This window comes from Tachysurus vachellii, chromosome 19, assembly GCF_030014155.1.
Source record: "Tachysurus vachellii isolate PV-2020 chromosome 19, HZAU_Pvac_v1, whole genome shotgun sequence".
NCBI classification, from domain to species: domain Eukaryota; kingdom Metazoa; phylum Chordata; class Actinopteri; order Siluriformes; family Bagridae; genus Tachysurus; species Tachysurus vachellii.
Window position 1 is genome coordinate 12,994,074 of NC_083478.1, and position 24,346 is coordinate 13,018,419.

The window sequence follows — 24,346 nt, forward strand, 5'->3', positions numbered from 1 at the left end:
TACCTGAAGAAATGTCTTCTTAGGCGACTTGTATACAGATAGCAGTGAGTATACACTAATTTCCAGCTCTGCGATTTTATCAAGTGCGCGCAATGTTTCTGCTTTTTGTAAATAAACATTCTGGTTGTCACAGTGCAAAGAGTTCAAACGTCAACAAACTAGATTCGTCTTTAGTCTTGAAGACTCTCATGACGTAGCGAGTGTTTACATTTAAAGCAACATTTAAAACTAATGAAGTATAAACCGAGTAAAACTACAAAGCCACGTACATGAACAAAAATCACACGTTTTTCTAAGTGTTGTACATTTTTCTCTCTATTTCCGTCTCCCAGCCTGACGTGTGTTTAAGTCTGAGGTAAAAGTGGTTCAGCTCTCACTCTGTGTGTAGCATAAATCCCTTCAGACTGCTATAGAGTGAATGATCACATCCCCTGTTCTTTGTTAGACGGGAAGAAAAGTCACAATACAGTACATGTTAAACGCTATACCAGGGGTCGGCAACCCAAAATGTTCAAAGAGCCACTGGACCAAAAAAACAAAAAACAAATCTGTCTGGAGCCGCAAAAAATTAAAAGCCTTATTTAAGCCTTATATGAAGGCAACACAGGCTGTAAGTGTATATTAGCTATATTAGCCTACTATCAAAATGACTAATTAGGCTACAAATACATAATGAGCATTCATGATTAAATGTTTATTTTCCCTGCAGCGCATCCTAAGGAGAATGACACACCACGTGACTACTCTGCTGTACGATATTTGGTACGATACGATATAATTCACTTCTTAAATCTATCTTTGCGCTCCTCTAATTTCTCCAGAAGTACTGCAATCGCACTTTTTCTCTCACTCCCAACTGGGTGGTCGGCTGCAAATTCAGCATGCCTTCCCTGGAAACGTCTTTCCAAATTACTTTCCAAAAAACTTCTCATTACAAAGCAAACATGCAGGTAATCTTTCCGCATTGGCAATGAAAGCAAATGATTCGGTCCATTCTTCCTTGAATCCTCTGTTCTCGTCAGCTATCTTTCTCTTTTTCTCTTTGGGATCCATGGCCTATAACACACCAGCCGGTTTGTTTGCAACAGCCACCTGCCTGGCACCGCGCCGCGCCAAAATGTATGTTCCAGGCTATGACGCAAATCTTCGTTGATAGAAATGTTGAAATTTAATTGTCGTGGTCCGGCAGGAGTAGAATATATTTTATACTTATATATACTTCATGAATAGAATATATTTAACAACACTGTTCTAACATTAAAATCTAGAACAAAAAAAATAAAACTTTTAATCGAGTTCTAGACCTAGAAAAGGACTCTGTAGTTCGAATAAAAAATGGTCTTTCATTCATTCATCTTCTACCGCTTATCCGAATTACCTCGGGTCACGGGGAGCCTGTGCCTATCTCAGGCGTCATCGGGCATCAAGGCAGGATACACCCTGGACGGAGTGCCAACCCATCGCAGGGCACACACACACTCTCATTCACTCACACAATCACACACTATGGACAATTTTCCAGAGACGCCAATCAACCTACCATGCATGTCTTTGGATCGGGGGAGGAAACCGGAGTACCCGGAGGAAACCCCCGAGGCACGGGGAGAACATGCAAACTCCACACACACAAGGTGGAGGCGGGAATCGAACCCCCAACCCTGGAGGTGTGAGGCGAACGTGCTAACCACTAAGCCACCGTGCCCCCCAAAATGGTCTTTAGTGACAAAAATTTTACTTTATTTAATAATAAATAAATTTACTTTATTTAAATTTAATAACTGGGGGTACAAACAGGAAATTTTGAGATGACCCCGAGGACAGTATAATAAGACAAGAAGAACATGGAAAGAGAAGACAGGAGTACAGGAGAAACTATGGTAAGAAGAATGTTATTAATGAATTTAATTACACAAGTCGTGACAAACAACTTTATATTTTTATTCGGAAACTTGTGTTTATTACCGTTTCATATCAGTTTCGTTTCTATGTGGAAAGCTTTACCACATTAATATTTATTATACACGTTTTTAAAGCATTGGAAAACGTTAAGAATGTTTGTCATGTTTGTCCTCTTACAGAAACCATATTAAAACAAAATTTTTTCCATTTTCATACATTTTTGAAAAGGCTCCAGGTAGAGCCACTACGGGGGCGCTAAAGAGCCGCATGCGGCTCTAGAGCCCCGGGTTGCCGACCCCTGCGCTATACAATTAGATTTTCGTGTCGGACCGTGTATTATAAAGAGAAAAAGACAAAAGATTTCCCCATTTCTGATCTAAACTCCTATAGATATGCGTATATTCACAAATCTAGTGCATTAGGGAAGCATGTTGTCTGCTATGATGTATTAAGTATAAAATGCACTACAACAAAGTGTATAATTGACGTTTCTAGCGAGACAAATAAATGATTTACTGCTTCCACTGGGAGGCTTTGGGGATTGTGTGCATGTGTATTTTAGACGAAATGCTCCTCCCTCTGTGTCTGAAGCATTTAAAGCGTGGATCCTTTATCATTTAACAGCAATATCGCAACATGTTGTCACTTTTATAACCTCGTACACTGCTATATGCTAAAAAACAGAATGAGGTTGTGGGAGAAGAAGAAGAGACAAAACCTAGCAAAGTTTCAGAATAAATAGTTTTGAATGAACAAAGTGAAGTTGTAGGATAGTGAGATCTGTATACCAGCGTAACTACCAGCATCCTGTAGCATGTAGCCTATAAATGCAGCTATATAACACTTAACTCCAGTCATTTATACTGCCTATATTTCCTATAACCACATTTTTTTGACATTTACATTTACATTTACAGCATTTGGCAGACGCCCTTATCCAGAGCGACATACATAAGTGCTTAAATCTCTAACATTGAATACATTAATGCTGGCTCACTAAGTTACATACTTAAGATACCATGAGTTTAAAACCTTTGTTCAAAGTTACAATGAAAAAGTGTCAAAGGTGTGTTTTTTTTTTTTTTTGTTTTTTTTTTTAAATGCGAAAGATAAGGAAAGAAGTGCTAGTTGAAGTTTTTCCTGAATAAGTAGGTCTTCAACCGCCGCTTGAAAATATCCAGTGACTCAGCTGTCCGGACCTCTAGGGGAAGTTCATTCCACCACCTTGGTGCCAGTACAGAGAAGAGTCTTGTAGTATACTTGCCTCTTACTCTGAGAGATGGTGGAACCAGTCGAGCAGTGCTGGTAGATTGGAGGGTGCGGGGTGCAGTGCGAGGAGTGATGAGGGCTTTGAGGTAAGAGGGAGCTGGTCCATTTTTGGCTTTGTAGGCCAGCATCAGTGTTTTGAATCTGATGCGTGCAGCTACCGGAAGCCAGTGGAGGGATCGCAGCAGCGGGGTGGTATGCGAGAACTTTGGCAGGTTGAAAACAAGCCGGGCAGCTGCATTTTGGATCATTTGCAGAGGACGGATTGCGTTCATAGGTAGACCTGCCAGCAGTGCATTGCAGTAATCCAGTCTAGAAATGACAAGAGACTGAACAAGTACCTGAGCAGCCTGTGTGGACAGAAATGGCCGAATCCTTCTAATGTTGTAGACTCTACAATGTAGAGAAGAAACCGACATGAGCGAGTCACATTAGCAACATGAGAGGAAAAGGACAGTTGATTGTCCATGGTTACCCCAAGGTTGCGAGCTGTGGCTGAAGGGGAGATCAGATCGTTGTGCAAGGATATAGCAAGATCATGACCTGGGGATGAATCACCTGGGATGAAGAGCAGCTCAGTTTTGCTAGGATTAAACTTTAACTGATGAGCAGTCATCCATGATGAAATTTCTGCCAGACATGCTGAGATCCGGTCAGAAGCTGTGGCATCTGCGGGTGGGAAAGAGAAGATAAGAAGAATGTAGCTTGTCAGAGGGGAGGTTGAAGTCACCAAGCACTGTCAGGGGGGAGCTATCAGAAGGGAAAGCACTAAGCAGTGTGTCCATTTCTTCCAGGAAGTCACCTAGGGGACCAGGGGGGGCGGTAAACAACAATGATAACAAGGTTAATTGGAGAAGTAACTGAAATGGCATGGAATTCAAAAGAGGAGCCCTGTGGGAGCCCTGTGGGACTCCACATGTCATGGATGTCCACTCAGATTTATGGTTACCTATGTTCACATAGTAACCTCTCCCTTTTACAGTAGGTATGATTTAAACCATTTGAGGACCATCCCAGAAAGCCCTACACAGTTTTCCAGTCTATGTAAGAGTATGGTGTGATCTACCTTGTCAAAGGCAGCACTAAGATGTAGTAGCACCAGCACTGATATTTTACCTGAATCAGAGTTTAAACGAATATCATTTATTATCTTTATGAGCACTGTCTCTGTGCTGTGATGCTGGCGGAAACCAGATTGAAAATTGTCCAGATAGCCATTTGAGTTTAAGAATTTGTTCAGCTGATTGAAAACAACCTTTTCAATGATCTTGCCTATAAAAGTAAGATTTGAGATTGGTCTGTAGTTGCTAAGTATGGTTTTGTCTAGGTTACTCTTTTTTAGGAGAGGCTTAACAACTGCTGTTTTTAGGGACTCTGGAAAAGTGCCTGTGAAGCCATGTTTTTTAGATATGTGAAAAACCTTAGAACCTGTAGAAAGAATGGATTTTACACCATGCAGTATAATCATGAGATTTTTTTGGTGCTTGTTTCAGGTTAACTTTCCCTTCCACTGTACCGTCAAGCATAAGGCAAATGATTCAGCTTTGTTTTCTAGTTAAGACTCTTGTGGACGTTTTGAGAAAATAGCACACTAGTAGGCAAGGACAAGAGTAAAAGAGTTCACAATTTCTTTGTGCTGTTGCACAACAGGACCCAACGCTCCTCATGTAACAGGAGAGAGGAGGGGCACAGAGCATTCATTACATTGCATTTTTATGAACATGCTTCAAACACAGCAAACTGAAGGAAGGAAAACACTCTCAATCATTGGCAGGATGCACAACGCCTGATCATCTCCTTATCAGGATAATTTTACCCTTTCCCAGGTTTGCCTAGAGTCGTTTATGAGCCAACTCGTCTCCAGCTTATTCTGTCTCTCTAATATTTTATACAAACAATCTCTGGTAATAACGATTTCTAGTCACAACCAACTTCTAGTCCTGCACACAGAAGGTCAGAACTTCACAAACAGCTTCTTAGTAAAAAAAAATAAATCTATCACAATTCCCACCTTCTGTCCCTGGGACAATACACAAAATTTATATTATCATCATTGATTACCAAAAAATGTAAGAGATTGGAGACATAAAATGCTAGATAACAGTACACATAATCGATCATGAATACAAGTACGTTCATATTGCTAAGCTTGATCACGTACAATCTCACATCAGTGTACTGTATCATTCTCTTTTGCGGGGTTACAATGAACACTATAAAATTTCTAACCCTTTTGTGGTGAACAATTTTTCATAGACCCATTTTTATTAATTAGTAATGCATGGAAGTGTTTTTTTCAACATGACAATCATTGGCCTTGGCTCCTGTTCTGTATAGAACATGTAAAAATATCTAGAAACTTCATTCATCTACACACGCATATTTTATGTATGAGGTAATAAAAGTGGACATTATTGTGAAATCAAGTAAACATGGTAAAAATTAAAGAAACATTTTACTTCTCCCAACTTCACTTGGTTTCAAAATCACACCAAACCATTTCTGATAACCGTTTGCACACACTGTAGTGTGTGATATTACAGAAACTGTTAAGGTTGAAACATTTCAAGCACCAGTCTGCTTCTATACTGTATATATTCCACATAGTTTTATTCTCTTTTTAGTTCGTGAAACTACAAAATGTATTTTAGAACCTGCACAATATGTTTAAAGCATTATATATTGTTTCTCTCTCTCTCTCTCTCTCTCTCTCTCTCCCTCTCTGTCACTCACACACGCGCACACACACACACACACACACACACACTCTGTCCTTCATTTTATGCAGACTGGAATGTATTTGTGTTCAATGGAGTTCATTTATCATTTCTAGAAAATACTACATGTTAAATTGTTTCCCCAATTTCTTTAGATCAAAGCCCTGAAACTTCAGTGATGGAAACCTTGTTTTATTTATTGCTGGAGCCATTTCTTTGGCCATGCAATTATTGGCCTCTAAGTGGCAGCAGATTCAAAGTGATAAAAAAGGTGTGCATAGTAAGGCAAGTTATAGGAATGAGATGAGGCGTGAAGATGTTGACTGTGTTGTGTACCTTGGTACAAACATGTTTATTATAGGGGGACAAGTGTATTTGAACTCTTTTAGGGTAAAGCAAGGACAATGTACTAGAACAAAAAGGATTTGGATTTATTGCATGCATTAATAAACTGCTTACTGTACATTTATATTTGCTTATTCAAGATAAACATTATTTATTCCACCCATGCCATGTCTCGCCACAGATTCCTGTCTGGTGTGTTCTTTGGTCTTCATGATGCTGTTTGTTCACTAATGTTCTCTAACACACTTCTGAGGGCTTCACAGAACAGCTGTATTTATACTGAGATTAAATTACACACAGGTGCACTCTATTTACTAATTAGGTGACTTCTGAAGGCAGTGGGTTTCACTGGATGTTAGTTAGGGGTATCAGAGTAAAGGGGGCTGAATACAAATGCACACCACACTTCTCAGATATTTATTTGTAAAAAAACATTTAAACAGCATTTATAATTTTCATTCCACTTCACAATTATGTGCCACTTTCTTCTATTTCATAAAATCCCAATAAAATAAATTTTTCTTTGTGGTTGTAACATGTCAAAAAGGTGGAAAAGTTCAGTGGGTATGAATACTTTTGCAAGGCACTGTATGCCAGATTTCGGAGTTTCTGGAATTAAAAATACTTATGCTACAAATTGAAACAACATCAAATGGACGATCTTTTCCTGAGAAATAATTACCTTCAGATCAATACCTTTAAAACAGTTGATCTGATGCCTTTTTTACTGAGTCTATTGTGATTGGCACTGAGTGAGAAGTTGTGGAGGCAGCATTTGTAATTTCTTGTTGGTGATTTTAAACATTTTATGAAGGTGTGTGGTTTCCTTTAACAAAGACGACATTGTTTTCAAATCTGAACTGACCTCTTTGCAATACACAGATCCAGACAAGCATACACACAGCAAGCAAGTGGGAAGATCTAAGGGGATATCACTGACTTTATCTTAAATACTTTTCAAACTTAAATATTAACATTGTATGTGTTTATATATAAATTAAACAATCACCTGCTTCTTTTTCCTCTCCAGCTGAACCATCAAAGAAAGCAGTAGGAAAAAATAACGATTGGTTTATATATAATTTATTATTCTCCCAAATGCTTCTTGAATTTGTCCTTTCCAGTTTTCCAGTAGGGGAATTTAGCCACAGATTATCCAGCAATGCAGCTGAAATGAAAGCCCATTGTTTGTCATTATGTAGAGAAAAACATTTGAACATTTTGCATTGTTTAAAGTGATCTATCTTTTGTGATGTGCAAGCCCATAGGCAGGGGGGGGTTTGGGTGGTTCGAAAGAACCCCCCTCATCTGCCAAAGGTCCAGAATTTAAGTCATTTTTTTCATGTGATTATTGTCATCATTGTTTTAATAAATGCTTGTGACAAATATTCTGGGTTGCTGTTTCAAATTAATATGATACATTATTGTAGCTGGACGTGTGTGTGTGCCGTTGTTTTCGAAGCAATGGTGAAGCATCGCCTCTGAATGATGGGGGGGTTTATATATATTAATTAAAAGGATTTCTATATTTTATCATGTGAATGTGAACGGTCGGCCAGCACTCTCCAGATACTGAACACATTCATGCGTAGCAGCGTGGGAGAGGACGTCTTGTCATCTCTGGTCTTCATCCATACACACTATGACATGGCATTCAACCTGGATGAAGCTGTGGACATATTCTCCAAATTGCACCCAAGAAGATTGGAACTGACCAGTGCACTACCAGTGTACTCCATAAGTGTCAAGACAAATACAGCAACAAGCAAAGAGGCGTTGACAGAGAGTAAAGAAATGATGATGAAAATAATTATTATTAATACTTCAGTAAAGTTCATTAAATCTATTCTGTTGTTAGTGTGGTCTAACTGCGCTTATGAACTGTGAACTGTGTATGGACTGACAAACTTATGACTGTGTATGGACTGACAAAGGTGGTACATGAGGAAACAATTTGACAACAATGCAGTTAATAATTTAGGTGCATCAAAAAGCATGCTCATTAAGATACCAGCAGACAAGCTAATCCAGCACAAATTAGTACATAAAAGGTCACCAAAATGAAGTATTTGAACCTCATAATTAAATACAAAAGGAGGAGAAAAACTGCAAAAAGGTCCACTTTTTGAAAAAAAGAGCCACCCCTTTCAATAGGCTGGCTACGGACCTGATGTGTGACACATTAGAAACTATAACGATGAAGTGAAGCATTGTCATACCATTATTTAGTTATTTTTTATCCTGTTTGACTCAGCATGCTATTAATTCCTAAATGTGAATAAAACTCTACTACAAGCTACTGTACTACATTCCTCTGTGCTGATTTTGAATAATGATCCCTTAGACTGCCATTCATTATCAATTATCAATCATTATCATTATTTACTTGAGATAAATTACTGGAATGGCCTTTAAAAAGGTGACTGAGTGGGAGCTGGTAAATGTGAAGTTGACAGAAGTATATTAAGGAGTGGAAAGCAGCCCATTATGTAACATACCAACTGGTCAAGCTTAACCCCAATTCACTATTAACAAAGTAAAAATGATTGAGGGACTGTACAGATTTGTGTCACCTCCCCTGAATAAGATATTTGACTACTGCAGCTGCTACATAAAAAAACACCAACACATTAATTGATGATTTTATATATTGTTAGGGAAAAAATGGTAGAAAATGGTATGAAAATAACTATATAAAGCTAAAATAATTAAATTAACATTAAACACATTAATTGATGATTTTATATACATAGAATATAGAAAAAAAATATATAGAAAAAAAATGGTAGCATCCACATGAACATCACTTCATCATACTGAAGCACTCTGATGTATTTTTTGTTCAGTTCTTAGTTTCCCCTTACAGCTGGCTTCTTGAACTTTTGCAGTGTCTATGGCAGGTGATAAGGACTCCTAAAGGACACAACTGGATCCATTTTCACCGATACGATAAGACACTTCGTGCGGGTCGACCCACACTGTCAGCTCGCATGGAAGCAAGGCAAAAAGTTCCTCCTTTGTAATGCCAACAGCCCGGGCAGCTTTGTTTATCAAAGGGTCCATTTTGTGGTTTATCCGCAAGCACCTGTAGCCGGACCCTCTGCAAGGGTCTTGGGGAAACCAGTGTTTCTCATAGTAATCTGAAAGAAAAGAGGCAAAGGATGGTAAGAAAGGATCATCAATACTATTTTCTATTTTCTGTCACGCTGCCCTCACCACCCACAAGCAGACTGCAAGCAGTCCTCACTCTACTACCACCCAGGTCCAGGATCAGGGACTAGACTAAGTGAATTATGGCTATAGTAATCATCAATTTTGTTTAAAAACTTATATTTGTACATGTTATACATAGTTTTTTGTTCTGTTTTGGTTTAAATCGGTTTCCCTTTAAGATCAGGCACAATGTAGACCTTTAGGAAGCCAAATAGCCATAAGTAATTTTATAAGTATAACTTAATGCATTTATCTTATCAATAAAAGTCTGATCAAACTATCTGTAGAAATGTGAATGTCTAGAGGAAAAAACAGGCTGTAATGAGTATTGAAACTCCTCGTACCAAGTAGCGTCTTCTGCAGGGAAAAGCTAAAGTGATGAAGACGATCTTCAGTAAGAAGGCCAGTCATCCTGACCAGACTGGTAACGAAGTCAGTAGCCGTAGAGACTTCTGTCTTCATGTTTTCGGCTGCTTTAATATTTATGACTCCTGTAAAAAGAGCGATGGATTAGAAACACGATGGATTCGAGCTACAGTCAGGAAATCCGTCTGTTACTGTTCAGGATGAAAGACTTACCTGAAGAAATGTCTTCTTAGGCGACTTGTATTCAGATAGCAGTGAGTATACACTAATTTCCAGCTCTGCGATTTTATCAAGTGCGCGCAATGTTTCTGCTTTTTGTAAATAAACATTCTGGTTGTCACAGTGCAAAGAGTTCAAACGTCAACAAACTAGATTCGTCTTTAGTCTTGAAGACTCTCATGACGTAGCGAGTGTTTACATTTAAAGCAACATTTAAAACTAATGAAGTATAAATCGAGTAAAACTACAAAGCCACGTACATGAACAAAAATCACACGTTTTTCTACGTGTTGTACATTTTTCTCTCTATTTCCGTCTCCCAGCCTGACGTGTGTTTAAGTCTGAGGTAAAAGTGGTTCAGCTCTCACTCTGTGTGTAGCATAAATCCCTTCAGACTGCTATAGAGTGAATGATCACATCCCCTGTTCTTTGTTACAGACGGGAAGAAAAGTCACAATACATGTTAAACGCTATACAATTAGATTTTCGTGTCGGACCGTGTATTATAAAGAGAAAAGACAAAAGATTTCCCCATTTCTGATCTAAACTCCTATAGATATGCGTATATTCACAAATCTAGTGCATTAGGGAAGCATGTTGTCTGTTATGATGTATTAAGTATAAAATGCACTACAACAAAGTGTATAATTGTTATAAAGGACACAACTGGATCCCTTTTCACCGATACGATAGGACACTTCTCTAATCTGATTACTGTAGGTTGTTTGGATTCGCATCATAACACTATATACTGTATTTATTTTCACTTCACTATCTCAAGAATCAGTCCATTTAATTTTATGAATAAATAAAGTAAATTAAATGTGAAATTCCAATCTATATCTTTCAGTTTCGGATACAAGCAAATTTCATTTTGTGTCATTTTTTTAAAAGATATTACACACACACGCACACACACACACACACACACACACACACACACACACACACAGGTGGTAAATAAAAACTAAGATAAAATCTCTCTTCATTTTCGTCTACAATTGTCTCTGCTTTTTCATCAGCTGTTACGCCTTTAAAATATTCACAACGAGTTCGCGGCTTATTATATTGCTACATAAATCGATAATTTGACAGAAAATGATGATTTAAAAATGAGTTTATTGATTTTAAAAACGATTGTATTGTTACCGCTAAAGAAAATAGTGCGCTCCGTCTCTACGGTTAGAATCCTGTGTGTCCATGGCAACGATGTGTTATAGTTTGCAGCGGTCTGTTATCAAGAAATAAAACAGTGTGTGTGTAGAAAGAATTCGTCCACACGCCGCTCAAATAAATAAATAAATAAATAAATAAATAAATAAATAAATACTCCTGAGCGCAAGTCCACCGTCTAGGCAGGCTTAATAAAGCAGTATCAATAAAGTAAAAAATGTGATGTGCAGTCAAGTTCGAGTGTATGCACTGTTTAAACGAGCGTTCTCAACTTCTCACTGATACTTTTGTGATTCGCGGAGTTTTGACAAGTTTTATAGCCTTGATATTGTTTCTTATTCAAAAGTGGTGACAGAAAAAACTCAGCACCCCCAACCTGAAACCTCTTCCCACGCCCCTGTCACAATCACATCATAATCAAAATGAATAATTAGGCTTAAAAGCAAATGTATATGTAAGGGAATCAAGTTTAACAATTACATGTAATATTGCTCCAAATATCATCAATAATGGTGTGTGCAATACCATGTATAACTTGCATTAAGTTGGTAATTGGTGTATATATATATATATATATATATATATATATATATATATATATATATATATATATATATATATATATATATATATATGATCTTAGGCTTTTCATTAAGTTATTTATTTCCACTATAACACTTTGTTCCTGATATTATTGCATATAATGAGGCCTCGTTGTATTTATTCTTACAATAGATTCCAGATGTGGTCAAGCTACAATTTTTTGACTAAAACTAGACTAAAATCCAGGGTAATGTTAGCTGTAAATGGTTGAGTTATTGTGGGGACATGGGGGCATGTATTAATTTTAAATAGTGTACATTTTGCCTTAAATGTTTTTTGTGCGGAGGGCACGGTGCTTTAAAGTCACATTTGTCTCACACCTCCAGGTTCCAAAGACATGCATGGTAGGTTGATTGGCATCTCTGGAAAATTGTCCGTAGTGTGTGTGTGTGAGTGAATGAGTGTGTGTGCCCTGCGATGGGTTGGCACTCCGTCCAGGGTGTATCCTGCCTTGATGCCCAATGACGCCTGAGATAGGCACAGGCTCCCCGTGACCCGAGGTAGTTCCGATAAGCAGTAGAAAATGAACGAATGAATGTATGTATGTATGTATGTATGTATGTATGTATATATGTATGTGTGTATGTATGTATGTATGCATGTATGTGTGTATGTATGTATGTTGTCAGATAGGAATTAAAATTAAAAACAAAAAACAAAGAAGCCAAAGATTTCTTTTTGGTGACTGAGGTAAAGTGTGTGTTTTTGTGTGTTCTCAGGTATAAGCTGAGCTCTCTGAAGATCTTGGGTACAGTGGGGGAACCTATTATCCCTGAGGCCTGGCAATGGTACTACAATGTAGTTGGGGAGAAGTGATGCCCTATAGTGGACACCTTCTGGCAGACTGAGACAATAGGTGGCTACTTTTTTAGTATTGAACTTTGGACTCTAGACAGGACTGAAATTAAGTATGGTTATACTCATCCTGTATCATTAGGCAATTCAAGAATTGATATATACATTGAGTTATTTGAGAATAATTTTAAATATATAACTTGATTATAATCAATTACTCAATTATTTAAAAATTAGCCCTTGATTACTTGAATTTCAAGTAATAAATATTTACCAAATAACACTGGTTGAGAAGATTGTCTCAGCGAATATGTTTAAACTGAGATGCTTTTATCCGTTACTATGCTTGGACTATATGATTACTGGATGCAACAAGGGGAAAGGTTATTGTTTGCACTTTATTGTTAGCATCTCCTCAGGTATACTTTGGACTCTAGACAGCATTTCATCAATCATTTTTATTTCATCTGTTTTTTTAATACATTTTGGTACGAGAGTGAATTCAATATTAACTTACACTGCGTTTGTGCTTTTCAGGGAGAACACGTATTAACACCTCTTCCAGCTGCAACACCTCTAAAACCAGAATCGGCAGTGAGTGTTTCTAGCTTCTGATCTTCTGTCATAGTTGTCTAAAACTAGTGGCACTAAGGCTTTGAATATGGTCTTTTAGAGATGTCCAGTTGGCTTTTCAATTTCTGTTGGATTTAGTTTAGGATTTAGTAAACTAGTTTAGTTTAGTTTTGACCAAGACTTGTTTTATTGTGTCTACAGACATTGGAGGATTTTAAATCAAACCAGGACTCCTCATCATTTTCAAACCAGGACTCCTCATCAGAGAATAAAACAGATGCAGCTTTGACCTTGCATTGCATTTCTGAAAAGTACCTCTGTGTTTGTCTGTGTGTATGTGTCTCTGTATGTGTGACTCTGTGCATGTGTCTCTGTGTTTGTCTCTGTTTGTGTGTGTCTCTGTGTCTCTCTGTTTGTCTCTGTGCGTTTCTGTGTTTGTCTGTGTGTCTCTGTGTGTTAAATGTAGATAATGTTCTGTTGATTGAGCTTTTCTGTAATATCCACAGGTAAAATCATGTGCTGTGTGCTAAGGGAGACAGCATCTAACCAACAGGATTTAGGAGACGTGTCCATGCTAGCAGACAGTTCCGTTATTGAGCAACTGTTTGAGAACCGCTGCTGTACAGCAGTGTCAGAAGATCATCAGAAGAAGGGACTTGCTACAATTTCTAAGAACTAAATCTCTAAGAATTGAAAAGAGTGTTTTTACTGGACCAGTAAAAGTCAGTCTCTCTCTCTCTTTTTTCTAGCAAACTGTCTGTACACACATTGTATCTACATTTGACCATTTTGGTTTTGATCATCGGGTACTAAAAAAACGTATCTGTAAAACTGTAAAAATCTATCTAATGTCTACCATAAGCTTGTAATTGTGTCTTTAAAAGAGGAAGGACATGGTTTTCATTAAACTTAACTGAGAAAAGGACAAAAATATTTCATATAAAAATGCTGTGATAGTCATGCAGTAAATACATTTTAACTACTGGATCATCCAGTTGTGATTATTTCTGGGACTGTGGTCTCTACAGACCATTCAGCTAGTACATATTTACCTTTTCTTTCTTGAGGAAGGTGCTGTAATATCAATGGAGCAACTTGGATAAGATGCTAATTTGTAAATTTACTATCGTGTTAAATACATGCCGAGGCTTGACACTGCGCTTATAAACTGTCAGATACCCTGAACTTGAGGCATTTCCAGGATATTTCCTGACATAATTATGTTTTAAAAATGAACTTTCATTTGAATGTTAATCAAGCCATAGTTGTTCTGTATTTCATGTCTTTATTTAGCTTGGGATCGGTTATCGTGACTATTTGTAGTAATATTGTTACAAAGAGTCCTAGGTAATTGATTGATTTATGTTCTCTTACCAGAAAAAAAAATGATTAATGTACTTTTGTCTTGTAATTGTCTATTTCCCATTTCTGTTTTTAGCAATATATTTTAATCAACACATTTTAAGATTGAATTAAATTATAGCTGAAATATACACTGGTGTGAGTAAAATAAAATGTTCATTTCCCATTTTGTCTTTCTATTCTTGCATTTACTTGTGTATACATTTGTAAGTAAGGTACTCTACTCCCACCTTCAAACTGTATTACAAACAAATGCTAACCATTGTAGTGTAGACTTCTAGCTTTATTACAAGATATTTTCCAAAACTATTTAATTGACCATTTACTAATTCCAGCCATTATTATTCAATATTTTTACTACTTGGATGAAGTCTGGAACTCCTAGACATCTCCAAATGATGAAGCTTCATTCATTGTTTTTACTTCAGCTACCTTGTTCTTCTTGTTTGTGGGTTTTTCTTCAGTATTTGAAACCTATGAAGAGTTGGGTTGATTTCTGCCATAGATGTCACTGCCTCCAGTATGTTTCACAGATTATGTTGTGTGCTTTTATCATGATCCTTTCTTTTACTTCTCCATACTCCATTCTCGTACAAGTGGTTTTTCATCTTGGTTTCATTCATCCACAAAAATGTCCATTGCATTTGGCAGACATCCCTATCCCGTGTGACTTAGAGAAGCGCTTTTGAATATGAGGACTGATAACAGTTTGGCTGATCTAGCAACATGTAGCTCTCAGTGATAGCTGAAATAACAGTGTGTGCTTTGAAGCTAGATGGTTTGGGATCTTTGAGGTGCTTTCAAGGAATTTAGAATAGCAAGAAATAAGTGATACTTGTCTGTAGTTGATGTTTAAGGAATCCAGAGCAGTTTTTTTCAGGATGTGAATAACATTTGCTTTCCTGAAGGCAGATGGTATATGGCCAGATGTTATAGAGCCAGTAATGATATTAGTGATGAGACTGCTCTGTGCTTTTCAGCACACTTCCAAAAATACAACAGAAAACAGGTAATATCCAAGATTAACTTTAGCCATATCTGGTTGAAATTTATTTATTTTGGCTTTGACCGACCTCCTTCCACAGCTGATACTTGACCATGCCCCAGCTGCTGCATGCTACCTCCACCATATGAATGGCTGACGTACCTGATACCAACTAATGATTGGTGCATTGGCATCCGTCATAAGGTGGAGATAGTGGAGCTTTTTAGGTCATCCCACACGGTGGCATCCACTTGACCATATACTCCTTCTCAATTATCCTGTGCTTGGTCTAACTTACTGACCGCTTTTGGGGCATGGAGTGCTCTTCCCCCTTCACCTCCTGGGCCTGAACAATCCTCAGCCCTCTGTCTGATGTGACCATTTGCAGGAAAAAAGGGAAAATATCAGGAGAATGGAACAGCAGTCCCCCACACAAAACCACTTACTTCATCCACTGGACCGGATCTGGCACTTCCTTTTTAGTAAGTTTAGTCAGCAAGCTGGTGATGTTTGCAAAATTATGCAAGAACGTTCAAGAATTGCCAGCCCTGCCCTAGAAAATACCTTTTTGGTCTTGGTAAAAGTGATTGCTTGCCTGAGGCCCAATCATCAGTTTGGGGACACACCTGACCACTGCCCAAGTGGAATCCCACATACCTTACAATGTATGCATAGGTCAAAATATAACATCAAATATATCAGAGTAAGTGGTTGTCTCGACAAGGAACTGCTGTGAATTTTTAGACTTTTCTCATTTCCCAGCTACTCACACTCTAGAATCTCCATTGCTGCCATAACAGGCTTCACAAAATCTAGTGGGAAGCCTTCCAGAAGAGTGATGTGGCTGTGGGGATTTCAGCCACAATAAGCAGTTGGTCACAAATGCTGGATGGTTAAGGCCCAGTGTGAAGCTGTCGTTATAATCAATCCTAAAAGTTACCTATTCAGTGAAGTTGAGATCTGGGTTCTGGGTGGCCTGCTTTTGAGTAAACCATGTTCATGGATCATTGTGCACAGGTGCATTATAATACTGGAATAGATTTGGGCCCTTTAGTTCCAGTGAATGAAAATCTTTTTTTCAACAATTTAGATTTGGGACTGTATTGAAAGAGATGTTTACAAATCAATAAGTTATCTGGCACCTCTATTGTGTTCTGAAGCTCTTGCCCAAATATCAAAAAGAATTTGAAGAAATGAGTTATTATTTGTTTTAATAATCCTCAACCAAAACTTAATTGCACATAAGTACTTGTCAAAAAACTTCATATTTTATTTCCACAAGCTTGCTGTGAGCTCTGAAAAATACACTGAAGACCATATTGTACATGAAAGGATCATGGAACATACATTATGTATAATGCATAATGAATTCATGTTAAATCAATGATTTTGCCTCATATTTTTACGGTATGTACAGTCGCTTTGAGAATGGTAAGGTGAAAAAAGGCCCCTTTTTAATTTCCAAATTGGCCTGTACATTTTTGTTTATCCTTTAAAAACATATTATCCCATAACATATGTTATCCCAGTATTGAAATTTGCTCTTCTAAAAAAATGATTAAATATTTATATTACTGCCAAGCACTGACTAGGCATGATTATGTATGTTTAATTAATGAATAGACATGGAGATGCACAACATGCAGGCTCTCAGGAAGTGGAGGAATGGCCTCCAACGCATTGTCACTAAGGTAAAGGGTATGCCAGCTTCTGGAGATAAAAATACTTATGCTACAAATTGAAACAACATGAAATAGAAAACGATGTCTTTGTATTGAGTCTATTGTGATTGGCACTGAGTGAGAAGTTGTGGAGGCAGCATTGGTAATTCCTTGTTGGTGATTTTAAATTTGGTGATTTGATTTTTGTGTGGTTTCCTTTAACAAAGACGACACTGTTTTCAAATCTGGACTGACCTCTTTGCAATACACAGATCCAGACAAGCATACACACAGCAAGCAAGTGGGAAGATCTAAGGGGATATCACTGACTTTATCTTAAATACTTTTCAAACTTAAATATTAACATTGTATGTGTTCATATATAAATTAAACAATCACCTGCTTCTTTTTTCTCTACTGCTGAACCTTTAAAGAAAGCAGTAGGAAAAAAATAAAGATTGGTTTATACAGTATATCATTAATTATGCTCCCAAATGCTTCTTGAATTTGTCCTTTCCAGTTTTCCATTAGGGGGATTTAAACACAGATTATCCAGCAATGCAGCTGAAATGAAAGCCCATTGTTTGTCATTATGTAGAGAAAAACATTTGAACATTTTACAGTACATTGTCTAAAGTGATTTAGCTTTTGTGATATGTGATGCATCAGAAACTATAACAATGAAGTAAAGCATTGTCATACCATTATTTATTTATTTTTTATCCTGTTTGACTTGTCAGCACGCTATTAATGCCTAAATGTGAGCTGTAGGTTCCTAATATGAATACATACAGCCTTTTAGCAGATGCGCTTTTCCAGAGCGACTTACATTTTTATCTCATTTTATACAATTGAGCAATTAAGTGTTCCCCATGCTCAGGGGCCCAAAAGTAGTAGCTTGGTGGACTTGGGATATGAACCCACAACCTTCCGATTGGCAATAAAACTCTACTACAAGCTACTGTACTACATTCCTCTGCGCTGATTTTGAATAATGATCCCTTAGACTGCCATTCATTATCAATTATCAATCATTATCATTATTTACTTGAGATAAATTACTGGAATGACCTTTAAAAAGGTGACTGAGTGGGAGCTGGTAAATGTGAAGTTGACAGAAGTATATTAAGGAGTGGAAAGCAGCCCATTATGTAACATACCAACTGGTCAAGCTTAACCCCAATTCACTATTAACAAAGTAAAAATGATTGAGGGACTGTACAGATTTGTGTCACGTCCCCTGAATAAGATATTTGACTACTGCAGCTGCTACATAAAAAAACACCAACACATTAATTGATGATTTTATATATTGTTAGGGAATAAAATGGTAGAAAATGGTATGAAAATCACTATATAAAGCTAAAATAATTAAATTAACATTAAAAACATTAATTGATGTTTTTATATACATAGAATATAGAAAAAAAAGAAAGAAAAAAAAAAGGTAGCATCCACATGAACATCACTTCATCATCCTGAAGCACTCTGATGTATTTTTTGTTCGGTTCTTAGTTTCCCCTTACAACTGGCTTCTTGAACTTTTGCAGTGTCTATAGCAGGTGATAAGGACTCCTAAAGGACACAACTGGATCCATTTTCACCGATACGATAAGACACTTCGTGCGGGTCGACCCACACTGTCAGCTCGCATGGAAGCAAGGCAAGAAGTTCCTCCTTTGTAATGCCAACAGCCCGGGCAGCTTTGTTTATCAAAGGGTCCATTTTGTGGTTTATCCGCAAGCACCTGTAGCCGGACCCTCTGCAAGGGTCTTGGGGAAACCAGTGTTTCTCATAGTAATCTGAAAGAAAAGAGGCAAAGGATGGTAAGAAAGGATCATCAATACTATTTTCTATTTTCTGTCACGCTACCGCCCAGGTTCAGGATCAGGGAATAGACTAAGTGAATTATGGCTATAGTAATCATCAACTTTGTTTAAAAACTTATATTTGTATATTTTATACATAGTACTTGTATATGGAGGCCTACAGCAGATTAGAAATTCCCACTTTGTTTTTTGTTCTGTTTTGGTTTAAATCGGTTTCCCTTTCAGATCAGGCACAATGTAGACCTTTAGGAAGCCAAATAGCCATAAGTAATTTTATAAGTATAACTTAATGCATTTATCTTATCAATAAAAGTCTGATCAAACTATCTGTAGAAATGTGAATGTCTAGAGGAAAAAACAGGCTGTAATGAGTATTGAAACTCCTCGTACCAAGTAGCGTCTTCTGCAGGGAAAAGCTAAAGTGATAAAGACGATCTTCAGTAAGAAGGCCAGTCATCCTGACCAGACTGGTAACGAAGTCAGTAGCCGTAGAGACTTCTGTCTTCATGTTTTCGGCTGCTTTAATATTTATGACTCCTGTAAAAAGAGCGATGGATTAGAAACACGATGGATTCGAGCTACAGTCAGGAAATCCGTCTGTTACTGTTCAGGATGAAAGACTTACCTGAAGAAATGTCTTCTTAGGCGACTTGTATTCAGATAGCAGTGAGTATACACTAATTTCCAGCTCTGCGATTTTATCAAGTGCGCGCAATGTTTCTGCTTTTTGTAAATAAACATTCTGGTTGTCACAGTGCAAAGAGTTCAAACGTCAACAAACTAGATTCGTCTTTAGTCTTGAAGACTCTCATGACGTAGCGAGTGTTTACATTTAAAGCAACATTTAAAACTAATGAAGTATAAACCGAGTAAAACTACAAAGCCACGTACATGAACAAAAATCACACGTTTTTCTAAGTGTTGTACATTTTTCTCTCTATTTCCGTCTCCCAGCCTGACGTGTGTTTAAGTCTGAGGTAAAAGTGGTTCAGCTCTCACTCTGTGTGTAGCATAAATCCCTTCAGACTGCTATAGAGTGAATGATCACATCCCCTGTTCTTTGTTACAGACGGGAAGAAAAGTCACAATACATGTTAAACGTTATACAATTAGATTTTCGTGTCGGACCGTGTATTATAAAGAGAAAAAGACAAAAGATTTCCCCATTTCTGATCTAAACTCCTATAGATATGCGTATATTCACAAATCTAGTGCATTAGGGAAGCATGTTGTCTGCTATGATGTATTAAGTATAAAATGCACTACAACAAAGTGTATAATTGACGTTTCTAGCGAGACAAATAAATGATTTACTGCTTCCACTGGGAGGCTTTGGGGATTGTGTGCATGTGTATTTTAGACGAAATGCTCCTCCCTCTGTGTCTGAAGCATTTAAAGCGTGGATCCTTTATCATTTAACAGCAATATCGCAACATGTTGTCACTTTTTTAACCTCGTACACTGCTATATGCTAAAAAACAGAATGAGGTTGTGGGAGAAGAAGAAGAGACAAAACCTAGCAAAGTTTCAGAATAAATAGTTTTGAATGAACAAAGTGAAGTTGTAGGATAGTGAGATCTGTATACCAGCGTAACACTGCATCCTGTAGCATGTAGCCTATAAATGCAGCTATATAACACTTAACTCCAGTCATTTATACTGCCTATATTTCCTATAACCACACTGGGACATAGGAAATATAACTTTTGGTTTAAAATATGAAAGATGAAAAGTTGAAGATGAAAATAAGAAGGATACCAATTTCACCAGAAGCACCTTTCCCCTGAATGTATAAGTGTGAGCTAGTCAACGTGGAATAAAGTGTGCCTTGTTCAGGGTCTGTTTCCAGTAGTAGAGCAAAAATACACAGAGAATTTGGCCATATATTGTGTTAAACTTCACTTAAACATTATCAATTTCTTGTCTATAGGCATGTTTATAAAAGTAATATTGCAGTCATGTGCTTGTACTGAGTATCATCATGCCTGTCATTAGCCATATACTGTATAATACATTTTTGTGTACTTGTGCTTGTTTAGTATTGCTAAAATATACACAATCAATTACAAGAAACTGTCCTGCCTAATATTGTCTAGGTCTTCTTTAGAGAGATGGACTATATAAGACCTCTGAAGGTGTTCTGTCGTGACTGGCACCAAGAACCAAGGTTTCATTGCCCATGTGTTTCCTGGTGCCATCTGTTCTCCAGGTTAGCCACACACAAACACCCAGCTGTCTGTGATTCATCAGACCAGACCACCTTCTTCCATTGCTCCATGGTCCAGTTCTGATTCTCACATACCCATTGAAGGCGCTTTAGGTGGTTATCATGTCCACTCTGACCAGTCTGCAGATATGCAGCCCCATAGTAACCAAGCTGTGATCCACTTTGTGTTCTGACAGCTGTCTATCATAGCCAACATTACCTTTCTCAGCAATTAGTATCTCTTCAGTGGAACTGAACTGGACGGGCAGCCGTGACTCCCCATGCGCATCCGTGAGCCTTGGGTACTCATGACCCTGTTGCCGGTTCACCAGTTTTCCTTCCTTGGACAACTTTTGTTAGTTACTAACCTCTGCTTACCGGAAACATCATAGAAGACGATTTTATAGACATTCTTTTTGTAAAATATCAACAAAGAGAACTGACTGTTTAGTTTCTGCCTAATATGTCCCACCCTTTGACAGGTGCTATTGTAAGGAGATAATAAATACTATTCACTTCACCTGGCAGTAGTTTAAATGTTATGGCTGATTATTTCATCTTGTTTAGATATGATTTTAATACTTTACTGAATCCCTGAGTCTCCATTGATCTAGCTGGGACTCTCCAAACAGCAGGACTAGTGTGTACAAATGTACATGATCATTTTGTTTCAGTGTAGGCAGTTCACCTACTGATATGTTTTTAGATATGTGAAAAACCTTAGAACCTGTAGAAAGAATGGATTTTACACCATGCAGTATAATCATGAGACTTTATTGGTACTTGTTTCAGGTTAACTTTCCCTTCCACTGTACCGTCAAGCATAAGGCAAATGATTCATCTTTGTTTTCTAGTTAAGACTCTTGTGGACATTTTGAGAAAATAGCACACTAGTAGGCAAGGACAAGAGTAAAAGAGTTCACAATTTATTTGTGCTGTTGCACAATAGGACCCAACGCTCCTCATGTAACAGGAGAGAGGAGGGGCACAGAGCATTCATTACATTGAATTTTTATGAACATGCTTCAAACACAGCAAACTGAAGGAAGGAAAACACTCTCAATCATTGGCAGGATGCACAACGCCTGATCATCTCCTTATCAGGATAATTTTACCCTTTCCCAGGTTTGCCTAGAGTCGTTTATGAGCCAACTCGTCTCCAGGTTATTCTAATATTTTATACAAACAATCTCTGGTAATAACGATTTCTAGTCACAACCAACTTCTAGTCCTGCACACAGAAGGTCAGAACTTCACAAACAGCTTCTTAGTAAAAAAAAAAAAATCCATCACAATTCCCACCTTCTGTCCCTGGGACAATACACAAAATTTTCATTATCATTATTGATTACCAAAAAATGTAAGAGATTGGAGACATAAAATGCTAGATAACAGTACACATAATCGATCATGAATACGAGTACGTTCATATTGCTAAGCTTGATCACGTACAATCTCACATCAGTGTACTGTATCATTCTCTTTTGCGGGGTTACAATGAACACTATAAAATTTCTAACCCTTTTGTGGTGAACAGAATTCTGGGACCCATTTTTATTGTTTAGTAAAAAAAAAATATTCAAGTAAGTGTTTTTTCAACATGACAATCATTGGCCTTGGCTACTGTTCTGTATAGAACATGTAAAAATATCTAGAAACTTCATTCATCTACACACGCATATTTTATGTATAAGGTAATAAAAGTGAATGTGAAATCAAGTAAACATGGTAAAAATTAAAGAAACATTTTACTTCTCCCAACTTCACGTGGTTTCAAAATCACACCAAACCATTTCTGATAACCGTTTACACACACTGTAGTTAAGGTTAAGGTTGCAACATTTCAAGCACCAGTCTGCTTCTATACTGTATATATTCTACATAATTTTATTCTCTTTTTAGTTCGTGAAACTACAAAATGTATTTTAGAACCTGCACAATATGTTTAAAGCATTATATATTGTTTCTCTCTCTCTCTCTCTCTCTCTCTCTCTCTCTCTCTCACACACACCCACACACACACACACTCTGTCCTTCATGTTGTGTAGACTGGGATGAATTTGTGTTTAATGAGGTTCATTTATCATTTCTAGAAAATACTACATGTTAAATTGTTTCCCCAATTTCTTTAGATCAAAGCCCTGAAACTTCAGTGATGGAAACCTTGTTTTATTTATTGCTGGAGCCATTTCTTTGGCCATGCAATTATTGGCCTCTAAGTGGCAGCAGATTCAAAGTGATAAAAAAGGGGTGCATAGTAAGGCAAGTTATAGGAATGACATGAGGCGTGAAGATTTTGACTGTGTTGTGTACCTTGGTACAAACATGTTTATTATAGGGGGACAAGTGTATTTGAACTCTTTTAGGGTAAAGCAAGGACAATGTACTAGAACAAAAAAGGATTTGGATTTCTGGCATGCATTAATAAACTGCTTACTGTACATTTATATTTGCTTATTCAAGATAAACATTATTTATTCCACCCATGCCTTGATTATATGTGCTCAGTATATGTACTCAAATGAACTCAGTGCGTTAGAGAGATAAAAGATTGGATGAGCTGTAATTTTCTGTTATTAAACTCCGATAACATCTGTGGTCATGAAATCATTTGAAAGACTGGTTCTGGCTTATCTGAAGGACATTACTGGACCCTTACTGGACCCTCTGCAGTTTGCCTACAGGGCAAACAGGTCTGTGAATGATGCAGTCAATATGGGACTGCATTATGTTCTGCAGCATCTGGACAGACCAGGGACTTATGTGAGGATCCTGTTTGTGGACTTCAGCTCTGCTTTCAACACCATCATCCCATCACTCCTTCAGCCCAAATTAACCCAGCTCTCCGTGCCCTCCTCTGTCTGTCAGTGGATCACCAGCTTTCTCACAGACAGGCAGCAGCTAGTGCGAATGGGAAAACAAATCTAGCACCCGCACCATCAGCACTGCCAGGGCTGTGTTCTCTCCCCACTGCTCTTCTCTCTGTACACGAATGACTGCACCTCTCATGACCCATCTGTCAAGCTCCTGAAGTTTGCAGACGACACCACACCGATCGGCCTTATCCAGGACGGTGACGAGTCTGCTTACAGACTGGAGGTTGAACGGCTGGCTGTCTGGTGCAGCCTTAACAA

At 37.7% G+C, this 24,346-nt stretch overlaps 2 protein-coding genes across 2 annotated transcripts; both read right to left on the bottom strand.

Moving 5' to 3' along the window:
* Nucleotides 1–9,140: 9,140 nt before the first annotated feature.
* Nucleotides 9,141–9,902, bottom strand: LOC132862389 (protein BTG1-like). The gene is made up of 2 exons (XM_060894380.1): nucleotides 9,785–9,902; nucleotides 9,141–9,367 (listed from the first exon to the last, which is right to left on the bottom strand). Exons 1-2 carry the CDS (start codon nucleotides 9,900–9,902, stop codon nucleotides 9,141–9,143), a joined length of 345 nt encoding a protein of 114 aa, XP_060750363.1.
* Nucleotides 9,903–18,752: 8,850 nt separating this feature from the next.
* Nucleotides 18,753–19,514, bottom strand: LOC132862415 (protein BTG1-like). Its single transcript, XM_060894418.1, has 2 exons — nucleotides 19,397–19,514; nucleotides 18,753–18,979 (listed from the first exon to the last, which is right to left on the bottom strand). The coding sequence occupies exons 1-2, from the start codon at nucleotides 19,512–19,514 to the stop codon at nucleotides 18,753–18,755; spliced, it is 345 nt and encodes a 114-aa protein (XP_060750401.1).
* Nucleotides 19,515–24,346: the final 4,832 nt, after the last annotated feature.